Genomic DNA, 14,130 nt, shown 5'->3' with positions numbered 1-14,130 from the left:
TAACACATGCAATGGATCATGAACGTATCGCTTCAGCATGGATACATGGAATACATTATGAACATTTTCGGGCGAAGGTGGAAGAGCAAGCATGTAGGCTACTGAGCCAACCCGAGTCAAAATCTTAAATGGGCCAATGTATCTCGAGCACAACTTACCCTTTCTATGGAATCTATGCAACCCTTTAGTAGGAGAAATCTTAAGAAACACATTTTCTCCTATTTGAAACTTAATGTCTTTCCTGCGGGTGTCCGCATAGTTCTTTTGACATGACTGAGCTGCCTTAATCCTTTCTCGGATAACATCGACCTTGTCACATGTCATCTGCATCATTTCGGGTCCTAACATTCGGCATTCGCCTACCTCATTCCAATACAGAGGAGTTCTACACTTTCTACCATATAATGCCTCATATGGAGCCATCCCAATTGTAGCTTGATAACTGTTGTTATAGGCAAACTCCATAAGGGGTATATATTTTTCCCAACTACCACACATTTCTATTGCATATGCCATGAGCATGTCTTCTAATATCTGTATGGTTCACTCTGACTGACCATCAGTCTGTGGGTGGAAAGCAGTACTTAAGTTCACTTGTGATCCCAAAGCACGCTGGAAACTTTTCCAAAATCTAGAAGTGAAACTTGGGTCCCTATCTGACACAATGCTCACTGGCACTCCATGCAAGCGCACTATATTATCCATATAAAGATGTGCTAACTTGGCCATAGAGAATTTGGTCTTAATGGGAATAAAATGAGCAGTCTTAGTAAGCCGATCAACTATCACCCAAATCGGACCCATCCCCTTGGTGTGCGTGGTAGTCCGGTGACAAAGTCCATCGTAATCCTATCCCATTTCCAGTCTGGTATTGGGAGTGACTGAAGAGTACCATAAGGTCGATGCCTCTCAACTTTTACTTTTTGGCATGTAAGGCAAGTCGTCACATATAGGGCTATTGCGGTTTTCATGCTTGGCCATCAGTAGTTTTGTTTGAGGTCCTTATACATCTTTGTACTTCCTGGGTGGTGTGAGTACTCAGAGCCATGTGCTTCTTGCACTATCTTGTCTTGTATCTCCAAATCATCGAAAATACATAACCTACCTCGAAACAATAATGCCCCGTCGCTGGGTAAAACGAAGTCATGGTTGTTCATTGTTTGCTCTTGAATCTTAATTCTAATCCGTTGCAACTCAGGATCCAAAGGTTGTTTCATTATTACCTCTTGCCTAATAGACGGGTGCACCTGTAGAGCTACCAGGGATACAATTAACCATTTAATGTTTTCTAGTTGATGTTCAAGCTCTAAGGTTTCTCCTTCATATAAGAGGGTTTCATCCATTAACATCGCCTCTTGTACGAGTTGTGGGCTAACTGCTAAGTATGAGAGTGACACAGTCTGTGCCTTCCGACTCAACACATCTGCCACTACATTAGCCTTACCAGGATGATACTGAATGTCACAGTCATAGTCCTTCATGAGCTCGAGCCATCTCCTTTGCCTCATATTCAAATCTCTTTGGGTGAAAAAGTACTTAAGGCTTTTGTGATCACTGTATATCTCACACTTCTCACCATACAAATAATGTCACCAAATCTTTAGGGCAAAAATGACTGCGGTTAGTTCCAAGTCATGAGTGGGGTAGTTCTTCTCATATTCTTTTAGTTATCGGAATGCATATGCTATCACCTTACCGCGTTGTATGAGAACACAACCCAACCCGACTGTAGAAGCATCAGTGTAGACTGTCATTCCACCTGTGCCTTCAGGGATGGTCAACACAGGGGCTGACACTTGGGACCACGGTAAAGGACCTCCTCAAGAATAATGAAAAGAATAGGGGAGAGAGGGTCCCCTTGTCGTAAACCCTCTCCATTCCAAAAAATCCCATTGGCCCACCATTAATCCGATCTGATAATTTTGTGGAAACCAAAATCTAGTGCAGACGATCGATCAAAAGTTGGAAAAATCCAAACTTTCGCATCACATCAAACAAGAACGCCCAGTCAAGCGTATCGTAGGCCTTTTGAATATCTAGCTTCAAAGCCATACCTCCACCAAAAGCTTTCGTATGCATAAGGTTTGCAAGCTCAGAGGCCATACAAATGTTGGAAGATATAATTTTTCCTTTCCGGAAGGCTCCCTGTTCCTCAGAAATCGAGAGACGTCATCCACATAGCAATGATTTTAGGGATAATTTTAAAAAATAAATTTCCAAGACAAATAGGGAAAAATTGGCTTACAGAATTAGCATTGGCGACTTTAGGAATCAAAGTCAAAAAGTTGGAATTTACCCCTTTTGTAACAACCCCTTCCAAGAAGAAGTTTTGAATTGCCAAGTGAACCTCCAAACCCACAATACTCCAACATGATCGATAAAAGGCCCCAGGGAACCCATCTGGGCCTGGCGCACTAGCAGGGTCTAAGTCATAAACCGCGACCTTTACTTCATCATCACTGGGGCAACCCGTTAGCCACAAATTATCCTTCATAGTAATGATAGTCGGAATACAACTCAGAATATCTATTGCCTCTACTGTCAAATTATGCCGATGGAAATTCTCAAAGTGAGAACAAATAAATTGACCTATGCTCGAACGAGAAGAAAGAACCCCTCCTGCCCCATCTTGAAAAAATGGTTAGATGACTTAGAATCACTAATATTGTAATCGTCGTGGTCATCATAACATCATCAAGATAAGCTAAAGCTTGCTTCATTTTGGATTTATATACTTTAGCTCCCAATATATTCTTTTTTATTGATAAATCAAATTGCAAAATTTTCTTAGCAAGAAAAATGATAAATGTACAATTACAATAGGGAGGCAGCAATGAGCACAAACAACTAGAACTATTTATTATAGTAATAACAATAAGAAGAAGAAGAAAGGTACAATAATAAACAAAAACAACTCAAACTATATATTGAAAAATTTTAATTTACAAAAAAAACTACTTCCAATTCTTAGAAAAAATTTCCATCATTGGACTCCTTTCAAAGAGGCTGTAGCCCTCCAAATGTTGAGATTACGCCTGGAGAGTCAAATCCCTCACATATGGAACTCCAACATTGAATGCCTCTCATTTAACCCTTTAAATCTTCAAGATGAAGAGAAAGTAGACCAAAAATTCCTTCATATGAACCATATGTAGAATCCAAATAACTCTTTCACATAAAGTAAGCTTTGAAACTTGAATGGATTTCTAAAACATGTCCCCACACTCATATTCTTGTAGAATCCAATTGACAAATTTTGTCTACAAAAATTATGCATGCAACAAAGACAAAGTTGTATTTAGGATTGTCTAGACAATCAAGATCTCAAGTTTTGAACCATGAGGAAGCTATAATATGAAAATTCTGCTTCCCGAGAACTCAAGTTATTTTATTTTATAGACACTTAATCTAACTGATAATAATATAGCAGATTCTAATCAGTGTCTTTAATCAATATTGAAAGAATAGATAATTGAAACTCAAAAACAAAGCTCGAGTATAGTCAAGTTATAGAACATATTAATATATGCATATAACTGATCTACATAAAATGGTTATGAAAGAGAGCATCAAATATAAAGTTTAAGAAGGGGAAATCTAACTTGTGCTAGAGTTCTCTGATCTGGAACAATATAAACAAAAAAACAGAACAAAATTTAATAGAAGAGGGGAAATACAAAGCTCCTCCTTTGAAGACCTTCTAAGTCAACAGAACTATTCCTGCACGCTAAGACCAGAGTGCTCTAAACCTTTACTAAAAAAAAAAATGTAATTCAGTGTAAGTAACTATGGAAAATCAGTGATGGATGGGAAAGGTGGAAATGCACATTTGTTTTTTCTCCGAATCAAAACAATGTTTGAGAGAGAGAGAGAGAGAGATAGTCCCTGTTAAAAAAAAAAAAGGTACAAATTCAATTAGAGAGTTGAAGATGCAATAAGTCAAGAGACTATAGAAAGGCAAGCTGAGTCGTGTTGGCCAAAGACATAGGAAATTCTCCATAAGGATTGTTATTGTTAAGCCTCTCGATCCAATTCAAAGCTCATGATTAGATTCACACAAAAATATCCCAAAATGCAAATTCCTGATGAGACAGAAACTAAGAAAGTTCAAAATTAGGAAAAAGAGAAACAGAAGGGACAATGGTAGTGTTTCAGCTCACCAATTTTCCTAGTGACAGGTATTAGAGCTTTTGCATCTGGCTCAATGAAGATGGAATTTCACCAGTGAAAAAATTATTTAAAAGATCAAGTGTCTGAAGTTGAAAGAGCCTCCCTAGCGCTCCTGGAATTGGTCTTGATATGTTATTGTTCTGTAATAGCCTGCAGAATATATAACCCAAAATTAAATTCATTGAACAAGAAGTTTCTAAGCATTCACTATATTGTGTTTGTGTGATTTCTTACACTTTCTAGACATTAGTCAAGTTCCCTATACTTGGAGAAAGAGTCTCAGATAAGTCATGACTTGGATTTCCTTTGCAACAGGACCATACATAACTTCAAATAAGTCTTCTGCATCTATTTTTTTTCTCATACAAAGACTCCTGATTCTCCTATTATTATCACTTGTTAAAAACACTAATGAAGCAAACATTTTTTTTCAAATTTTAATTATATATCCTATTATGTCTTCTTAAATCACAAGCAAAGCTGATTTTCTACAGTCATACTTACAGTGCAATGACCAGACTCTTAGAAGAACAAGGACCATAGACCAGCTACATGGGTGTACAGAATTTCCATCCCAGTCATCTAGAATACCATGAGGATCCTCCAAGGAAGCTTTAATATCCATCAAAGCTTGAACAACAATGGACATGAAAAATATGAGAAAACAAGCATGCATGCTGTGGGGATAGAGGAAAGCAGGGAATAATTCAAATTACCTTCAAAGTTGACACCTTTTGGGAGAAAGCAAGTAAGTTGGGTCTAGTCAATGATTGAATTTTTAAGTTATAGTGGACTTCCAATTCATTTTACACTCTGATCACCAAGATTGAGATCAGTTCCAATGTAATATGTAACTATGTAAGGTAGCAAAATACCTGGGTTCGGTAACATTGTAAAGCCAAAGCTACCACAATATAATCACTTTTCTGAGAGTTCATTACATATAAAACAAGAATAATGAATGAATTACAGTTGCTAGTGTTGCTAGCCCAATTACTTTTTCAGAAAAGTCTTCATAGATTGACAGTTAGTCATATAAGATTATTGTAAGAGAAACATGACTTGCATACTTTAACCAATCCACAGTGATCACTGTCTTAGTACTTGTTTGAATAATCTTAATAGACACTTTTATTGCCCTCCAAAACAATATGCACAGGACCATATTCGAGAGAGTAAACCTGCATATTACAACAAAAAAAAAAAAAAAAAGAAGAAGAAGAAGAAGAAGAATATTAAGAAGAAAATCATATATCAGTTAGCAATATTTCTCCAACTAATTGTTACATACAAAGGAACAAGCCATGAATTAACTTCACATCCTCAGAGGGGAAAAGGAACCTAAATGGGAGCCAATCTAAATAAAACGAAGTATCCACTTCTTGCTGTCTTCATTACACTCAGCTTTCCTTTGGTGCATGTCGGCTGCAGGTTTCACTTCCCCTGATAAACAAAAACCCAACATTTCAATAACATCATGCAACATTGCATCAGTACCGCAATAATAAATAACAACACTACAGCTGCAACATATCCAGAAGAGAAAACCCAGATAAAGTTACAGACCTCTTTGGACATGAGAGTCTTGGGGATGATCCTGAAGCAAAATAATGATAAACAAGGGAAAAAGCAGGGGAAAAGCAGAGAAGAACAAGAGAAGTGGAAAAATACCATGAATGATATTCTTCTTGGCAAGCATGGTACCTGATTTTTAAAACTTCACACACGAATGAGTGAGAGAGAGAGAGAGAGAGAGAGATGTACCGGTCACATCAAACAAAAAAAGATGAAGAGCATTTTCCTTTCTCTGCAATACAAAATGGCAAGTTATAAAGGGACGTGAGAGAGAGTATTTCCAAAATAGAGAATAAATCATACGCAAAGGTACCTTATTTCCAGATGTGAGAGAGTATTTTAAAGTAGAGAATAAATCTTAACAAAAGTACCCTATTTCTGAAATAAAGATTAAATCGTACACATAGAGCACCTAATTAACGAAGGAATTCAATGAAATAGAGAACAATCACAGACGCTATTATATTTTTGAAACTCAGATATAAAGAGAGGGAGTGACACGTACATGTCACATGAATCAAGCTGATGAAGAGGGTTCTCTGTAGGGGTGTCAATTCCTAAACCGAACCGGTAAAACCGACCGGACCGAACCGATAACAACCCGGACCGAACCGAATCAAAGCCTTATTGGTTCGGTTCGGTTTTGAGTATTGCAACCCCAAAACCAAACCGAACCGCACCGAAAACCGGATGAACCCGAAACCAAACCGAAACCGGCTCAAAACCCGGACCGAAACCGAAACACTCCAAAATTCATTAAAAAAATCAAAATTTGCATAGTTTTGTATACATTTGTATGGAAAGTCGCATCCAAACTAGACCAAAAACCAAAACCAACCCGGTTACAAATCGATTTAAGAAACCGAAGTTCACCAATTCATCATTTGGTTGTTTCCTAATGGCTCCATACCGGTTTAAAAAACCGATCCAAACCGAAATGAACCTCATAAATCCAAACCGGTACCAACCCGAACCCAAACCGCACCGAAGCCGACACCGGACCGAAACCGATAAATCCTTAATGGGTCGGTTTCGGTCACTTCCAAAGTCACACCGAAACCGGTGGAACCGGACCGAAACCGCACCAAACTGGACCGTTGACACCCCTAGTTCTCTGCAATGGAGAATGTGAGGCATCATCATCGTCATACAGGGGCGATGACGAGTCCTTTTTTTCCAACCAAATACTAAAAACCACAAAGAATGAGAAAGAGAGTTGTAGAGAACAGACCTTCTTGACGACAAAATCACCCTCGAACCTGGCGTGTTCATGTTGGTAAGGATGAGAGCAACAAAGGAGACTTGCCCTTTGAAATCTCACCAAGTTATTCGATTATGATCAGAGATTCATAGATGGGTGTTCAGTTATGGATCAAAACGGGGACCTTCTTGTAGATTGGGTTCAAATGCAGAAACAGAGGAATTTTGTGCCATCAGAACAAAAGAAACCTTCAACCAAAATATCCTAGAGACACATGAAAAGCTAGAGAAGCCATCAGAATAGAAAGACAGCTACATCTTTTCACGTCTTCCAAATCTCACAATCATACCCTCCCCCCTATCCAAAAGGGTACCAAAAAAAAAAAAAAAAAGCCCAAGATGAATCTATATGCTTTCCACAACTATTCCTGAGCATAGGAAGTAGTCAAATAATTAATTCTCAGTTGAGAAGGCATTGGCTGACCTTCTTCTCTAAAATCTCTGAACAGATTTTTCCCATCATATAATAAGAGGACATCAGTTTAGACTATTGCTCCATTGACATCTTCCCCATTACATTCTTGGCTGGCTTCTCCCTCTCCTCATTCAACTTCAATCTTTCTAGATATGCATGAGCATTGCTAACTGTTGCACCCATCACTTTCAACCTCTTCTTTTGTTGTGTACTCAAAGCTGTATTCAACTGCAAATGACTCATTAAGGATTTCGAAACCCAGAAATAGAAGTGAAAGGGAGAAGTTTGGAAGAGAGTGTAGAGAGGAAGGAAGATCATAAACGAAGAAAATTGAAAGTGGAGTGGAGGACTTTGGAAGAGAGAAGAGAGAAGAGAGAAGAGAGGAGGAAAGAGTGTGGGAGAGAGAAGGAAAGGGGAGATCGGAGTTTGGAAGAGAGAAGAGGGGAGATTGTGAGCAAGGGGAGAGTTTGAGAGAGGGAAGGAAAGAGGGAAATTCTCTCTCATATTATTATTATTGTCTGTAAAAAAAAACTCTTAAACTTAAGATTTTTTATATAGACTTTTTTTTTTTATGTATTTAGAAAGATTTAGATAAAAAGAGAAAAAGAGAGGGACGTGAGAGTGAGGAAGGAAATAAAAATCTCCTAATATATAGATTTTTTTTAGAAAAATAGGGACGTAAGAGAGAGAGGAGGGAAAATTTTAGAAAGACTCTTTTTTGGTTAAAAAAAAAATCCTAAAATCTAGATTTATTTTTTGGGTAGAAAAAAGTTAAAAACTCCTATAATATAGAATTTTTTTTTAGAAGGATATAAATTAAAAGAGAAAAAGAGAGGCACCTGAGGTAAGAGGGAGAGAGAGAGAGGAGGGAGATTTTTTTTTTGGTAAAAAAATTCTTAAAATATAATTTTTTTTTCCAAGCTATAGATTAAAATAGAGGAACGTGAGAGAGGATAGAGAAAATTTAGATTTTTTCTTTTGTAATAGCAACTCGACAAAAAATGATAATGAAAAATATAAGGTATTTAAATAAGTAAGATGGCTAAAGTAGTCAAAAAAAAGATTAGCCACCAAATATGAGTACATGCTTTTATATAATAGTATGATATATATATATATATATATATTGAAATCGTGAGGGAAAAAAGGAGATTGGATCTTTTATACATACGTTCACCTGGGACGTACATGTAAGGGTCCAACACTACCTGTCCCATTTCCTGCCATTTAAAGGATGAGGAGGGGTATAAATGAAAGCAAAAGGGACAAGTGTTGAATCCTCATATCTACATCCCTCAGAACATATATGCAACGAATTTATTTTCGGGAAAAAAGTCTAAACCGACTCGATAAATCTACTTAATCCATATTATATTTGGATATCCTCCCTTGTGGGGTCCCACTATCTATGAGGTGATGGTTTAAGAGAGGTGGACCAATGAGTGTTTACCGCAGTGAATTTGAAGAGAAACCCAACTAGGTAACAAATATGGGTCCCAAAACCTTACACTCGAAGAATCAAAGGGGAGGAACTGTGTAGCTCCATGGCCGAATAACTTCTATCACCAAGAAGCACAAATAATAAGGCTTAACATCATGGACCAAAGGAGCCCTAGTAGAGCTCAGATCTGAGGGCCTTGCCACAATCCGCTTATCCACCCCGAAAGAATCAACAACTCCTAAAGTACAGGTCCAACAAGGGTTGAGGTGGTTGCGATTGCCCTATATCTAACATAAAAGGGCAGTCCAAATGATAGTAGAATCCTTCCAATTAGGGGTAGGTCTTGGATTTTGAGTTAAAAATTAAACCTCTTTGTCAACGAGTTAAAATTTACTTATAATCGAAGTGGAAACGCATACCAACATTCCGCAGAATGGAAACAATAAAATAATGCGTGAGTAATAGATTACTCAAGAGATCCACACAGCATGCAAGAGCTATTAGCTGCAAAGTCTAATAGTATTCTATATTGAATTGAATTGAATTGAATCCTGCAAATCTCTTAAATAGTCAAATAGTGTTCTACTTTTATAGTTTAAGAAAGAATCAATACTTTCTCTTGCACTATGAAGGTTTTTTCTTTTTTTTTTGGTACAAGTTGAAGGGCAGACCTACAGAGGAGTTGACAGGGGTCGAAGCTACACTTCTTGAAAAGCAAGGGAATTGATGCTGCAAACCAAGCACCGATATAGTACTTGAGAGGAGTTGATCAAGTGACCAACCCTCAGGTAGGTATTCCATTAAGCACTCTAAAAACCGCTCCGCCAAGGCCTAGGTGTGCCTCGGGCACAATGAAAATGGTTTCATCAAAACGGACTGTTGCGTCTGATACAATGAAGATGCTTTCATCAAAACAGGCTGTGAAAATGACTTCTTTTGGGGCTGAGTCTTTTGTTTGGGAGCATTACTCATACACCAGTACAAAGGCCAATAAGAAAGTTGTTCATGGAAGTATCCAGGAGGGTAGGATTTTTATTTTTCATATGGGGTGGACTAATCATTTGTAAGGGCCTATGTATGGCACACCCTATACTCTCGCAGAGAATCCATTTTTTTTTTTTTTTTTTTTTGGTCAAATTATAATTTTATTTTCTGTTTCTATTTTACTTAAAAATTGAATGAACATTTGGAAGTACATGGAACCAAATTAAGTGTGCTTTTTTTTTTAAAGTTACAAATTAAGTGTGAATTTTGTTATTGGCAACCGCTACTCTTTATACATGCATGCAAGGGTCTGTTTGATTCCACTTTCTATTGACGCTGGCACTTTTTCTCTTCTGCATCTAACCCCATCAAGCTTTCCACAACGCTGTCCGAAGCTCTCTTTAGCAGATCCGACCAATCCCTTGAAAACCCATTGTAGAAAACAATCATCAGAATGGTTCAAAATCTCAGGAAATTCTTAGCTTTAAAACATGAAAAAGATAAAAATGAATCAAGCAGAGACCAGATTTACTAAAAAAATTATTAAACAAAAAAAAAAAAGTTCATACGGCACAAAGAGAAGAGTGTGCATCACATTTCCTCGTATGAGAATCATTCTGCTGATCCATCATAGAGTTGGTTGTTAAGTGAATTCCATCTGTGCGAGGCAGTCCCGTACAAAAATGGTTCTCGTACAAGGACTCAATCCGCTCTCGCTATCAATCGTCCCAGACAAATTGCAGGGAGAGAGAGAGGAGATCACCTGTTGAATCGGCCGAGGTAGAGCCGTAGAGGCCAATATTGATACGTACCAAATTCTATATCGGTGTAATGGTACAAGTAAATCTGTTTAAAACACATATTATGGAAAAAAATGAATGTGCAAAATGGAAGCGTGTTTGATGTACTTGATCTTTACCCGTTAGACGGATCAAAAGGGAGGCCCACTCTACCCTTGGCATGCTCAAGCGCCAATCTGAACCTGTGTAGCTCCTTGGCTGGATAGCTTCCATCATCAACAACCACAAGATCAGATGGGTTGACATCATAGAAGATGGGAATGATCTTCTTCTGGTACTCTGTCATGAGAGCCAATTCATGGAGACAGAAGTAAGAAGTGCAATAATTTGGAGAGAAGATGGCCACCCCAACCTTACACTCACGTATGACAGTTTCAATATTCACCAAGAGCTCGTCCCCAGGTTTCATGCTCCTATAATCCAGGAAGGGGTGGAGCTCTAGCTGGACAAAACGATCGTAAAGCAATACAGCAATATTGCGCTTAGTGTCCATCCCTCGGTGGTTAATGAAGACGTCACAGAGCCTCGACCTGTGAGTAATTCTACAGCTGGTGCTTGTGTGCCTTTTGCTATTGAAAATCTTGCCACCTAAACACTTAGATAGGGAACGATACATCTCACTTTTCACTTCGATAAAACAAAAGTCTAGGGAGAATGCTTGAGACCATATATCACTTTTTTTTTTTTTTTTTGGTTTTTCACCGGCAAACTCTCTTCCTCTCCTTGAATTCAAAAACCTGGTGGAAGACTCATCATATAAACCTATTCGTAGAGGCCCCCATGAAGAAAGGCCTCTTTAACATCGAACTGATGCAGTGACCTAGATATTAGCTGCAACTGACTGAATGACATGATGTGCCCTTCGTGCCTTTATATGCAGAATGCACCACGTGATTACGTGGTCTTGTACCAATGCGGGGCAATGAGGGGCACACATGGGACATCAAAAGAGGTAATTTTTTTTTTCACAGGAATAGGGTAGTCAGTTTATCTTTTCTGTGTTTGGTGCAAGGCTGCGCGACAAGGATGCTTCTTTATCCATAAAATATAATATCAACTACTAGTTTAAGGACCATGGAATGAACCGGCTCTATGGTCCTTTTATCTGCACCTAGTCAAGTTAAACTATAATATCTTTACTTTTTTTTCTTTTGGTTAAATATAAACTATAATATCAACTGTTAATATCTTCATTTTTTTGGTAGAGGCATATAAAATATAATACCATTTTTATTTTTTGATAAAAGTATAAAATATGATATCAACTGCTTGTTTGAGGAGGACCGTGTATAAAACTATAATATCATCAACTTCTCGTTTAAAAAGGATCATGTATAAAATATAACATCAATTGCTCGTTGAAGGGTCCCTTTTTTTTTTTCAGATAATAAAACCATGGAACCATGATACAATCACTATGAACAAATATAACTGTGGCCCATCCTGCTTGAGATTGTGCACCAATAAAACCTCCATCTTAACTAGAACTCAACCCTCTCGCCACTATGTAAGAGCCTTTGGTAACATGGCCAGTCAAAAGGCTCATCATGGGTTGCGTTTGGAGTAGATGCAGGTTGCTGGTTTAACAAGTTCAAATCCCCCACCCATTTGTTGATCTTTGTTAAAATGAACCCAATGATCCTTTAATGTTTATGCATCTTATATATTATTTTTTTTTTTAAATAAGCTATGCACCTAATTAATCAAGTATAAATTATGGAAAAAGTTGAGGTATTCTACCAGTATATCATAAACTAGCCTCCACTGTGTCTAATTCTCTCTTCCCCTTTTGAAATGACAGTCTTACTTCTATTGGTATTGTCCGTTAGCATATTGTATATTGGCAACATACCTATCCCTCTCCTATAAATTATAATATCAACTAGTCGTTTAAGAAGTAACCTCTCCTAACCCTTCTCCCTCCCTACCCACACCCAATATATGGTATGAGATTGTTGCAAGAGGTCATGGTCCACGAGAGGTTCTGGCCTCCATACTTCGTAGACTACTGTTCTCATACAATGGTAGTATTTGAATTTTATTTCCTTTTAAAATCATTTAAAACCACCTAGCCCACTAAACTCTTTTCTTAAAAATATATATATTAATACCCAAAAAGGTAACCTCTCCTCAACCTTTTCCTTCCCAACTCAGACCTAATGGATGGCATGAGATTATTACAAGAGGTCATGTTCCAGGAGAGGATCTGGATATTGTATTTATCTTTGTCTAGGGAGAATCATGTTGGTTTTAAATGATTTAAAAAATATGTAAAATTCAAAATACGGTCTTTGTATGAGAAAATGTCGACGTACAGGGAGTGCATCTTGGTTTTAAATGACTTAAAAAAATAATAATAATAATAATAAAAAAATAAAAATTCAAACTACTATTGTATGAGAAAGGTGTGTCCACCCATTGTGTTTGGCTAGGTAGTGCAAGTCGGTTTTAAATGTTTCTAAAAACTGTTTAAAGTTTTCGTCGTTGAATGAATCATTTTTTTTTAAGTTAGAAACAATCATTAACTTTTTCTATGGAACGAGCAATAACAGCAGCAGATGCGGTAGGAGTAGAAGCCAAAGTCTTATAAACTCAAATCTACAACCTTAAGAATGGCTATAAAATGTAATATTACGATAGAGAATATAAAAACTTATATTCAGCTTTCTGCTGCTTTTTTTTGGGCTGGATTGGAGTTTCCTAACCATCAATTTTTTTAATGCGTTTTTACTGGTCAGTTTTGGAAAGACAGTCCTAGCTTTTGCACCTCTTTTCATCGGTTTACTTCAAATATTGAGGCCGAAGCTCTGTGGGTGGCGAAGGAATTCGACAGTGACTCCATTAGATCAATCGGTAAATTGACTTTCTGCTCTACTATAAATCATTTATGGAAAGAGAAATTTAAAGATTTTTCAAAACAAGACTAAAACAAAACCGATGATTTTAAGAGATATCAAGCTAGATGTTAATGGTAAATGTGCAGTCTCATTCCTTGAAGGAAATAGGTCGGGATAAACTTATTCCTGGTTAGCAAATGGCACGTCCATGTGACTTGGCTGCGTGAGAGTTAGTTGCTGGAATTTTTCTGTCGTTCAAAGGTCAATTGATACTTTGAGGTGTTGTTAGGTTCCTTTTGCAGGCAACTTGCTTCTTCTTTTTTTTTTTTTCTTTCACTTGAGCCTTGATCATAAATTTGGTTGTTTATAAGTTGTTTGGCTGAGTTTTGTAATCCCTCCTCAACTCTCTTTTCTTTTCTTTGCAATATAGTGAATTATCTATCTAAAAAAAAAAAACAATTGTAAGAGAGTGTGCACCAACTTCAGTAGTAGGTTTTGAGAATGAGTTTCTACCCAAATACCTATCAAGTGATATTAGAGCCAAGGTTATAGCAGAGTTTGTGGCAGAGCTATGGTGTGGTAATCCGATGTTTCCAGCGTGGAGGAGAAGATATGAAGATCTCAGTAGCTCCCGCATGTAGGATGAGA

The 14,130-nt window shown here is 37.4% G+C and overlaps 1 protein-coding gene across 1 annotated transcript; it reads right to left on the bottom strand.

The window, feature by feature from the left end:
* Positions 1-10,172: 10,172 nt before the first annotated feature.
* Positions 10,173-11,261, bottom strand: LOC122063854 (TIR-only protein-like). Its single transcript, XM_042627557.1, has 2 exons — positions 10,765-11,261; positions 10,173-10,266 (listed from the first exon to the last, which is right to left on the bottom strand). Exons 1-2 carry the CDS (start codon positions 11,259-11,261, stop codon positions 10,173-10,175), a joined length of 591 nt encoding a protein of 196 aa, XP_042483491.1.
* Between the last annotated feature and the right edge of the window lie 2,869 nt (positions 11,262-14,130).

The sequence above is a fragment of the Macadamia integrifolia genome, chromosome 2 (genome assembly GCF_013358625.1).
Source record: "Macadamia integrifolia cultivar HAES 741 chromosome 2, SCU_Mint_v3, whole genome shotgun sequence".
In the NCBI taxonomy this organism is placed as follows: domain Eukaryota; kingdom Viridiplantae; phylum Streptophyta; class Magnoliopsida; order Proteales; family Proteaceae; genus Macadamia; species Macadamia integrifolia.
Note: the sequence above shows the minus strand (reverse complement) of the source record. Positions and strands in the feature narration are given on the sequence as shown.

What these genes read in the sequence shown, in the direction of transcription:
- LOC122063854 (XM_042627557.1), bottom strand. Translation starts at nt 11,261, where the DNA reads ATGTATCGTTCCCTATCTAAGTGTTTAGGTGGCAAGATTTTCAATAGC. An exon ending in CCTTTTGATCCGTCTAACGG is followed by an intron (nt 10,267 to 10,764) that starts GTAAAGATCAAG and finishes TGGGTTTTCAAG; the next exon opens with GGATTGGTCGGATCTGCTAA.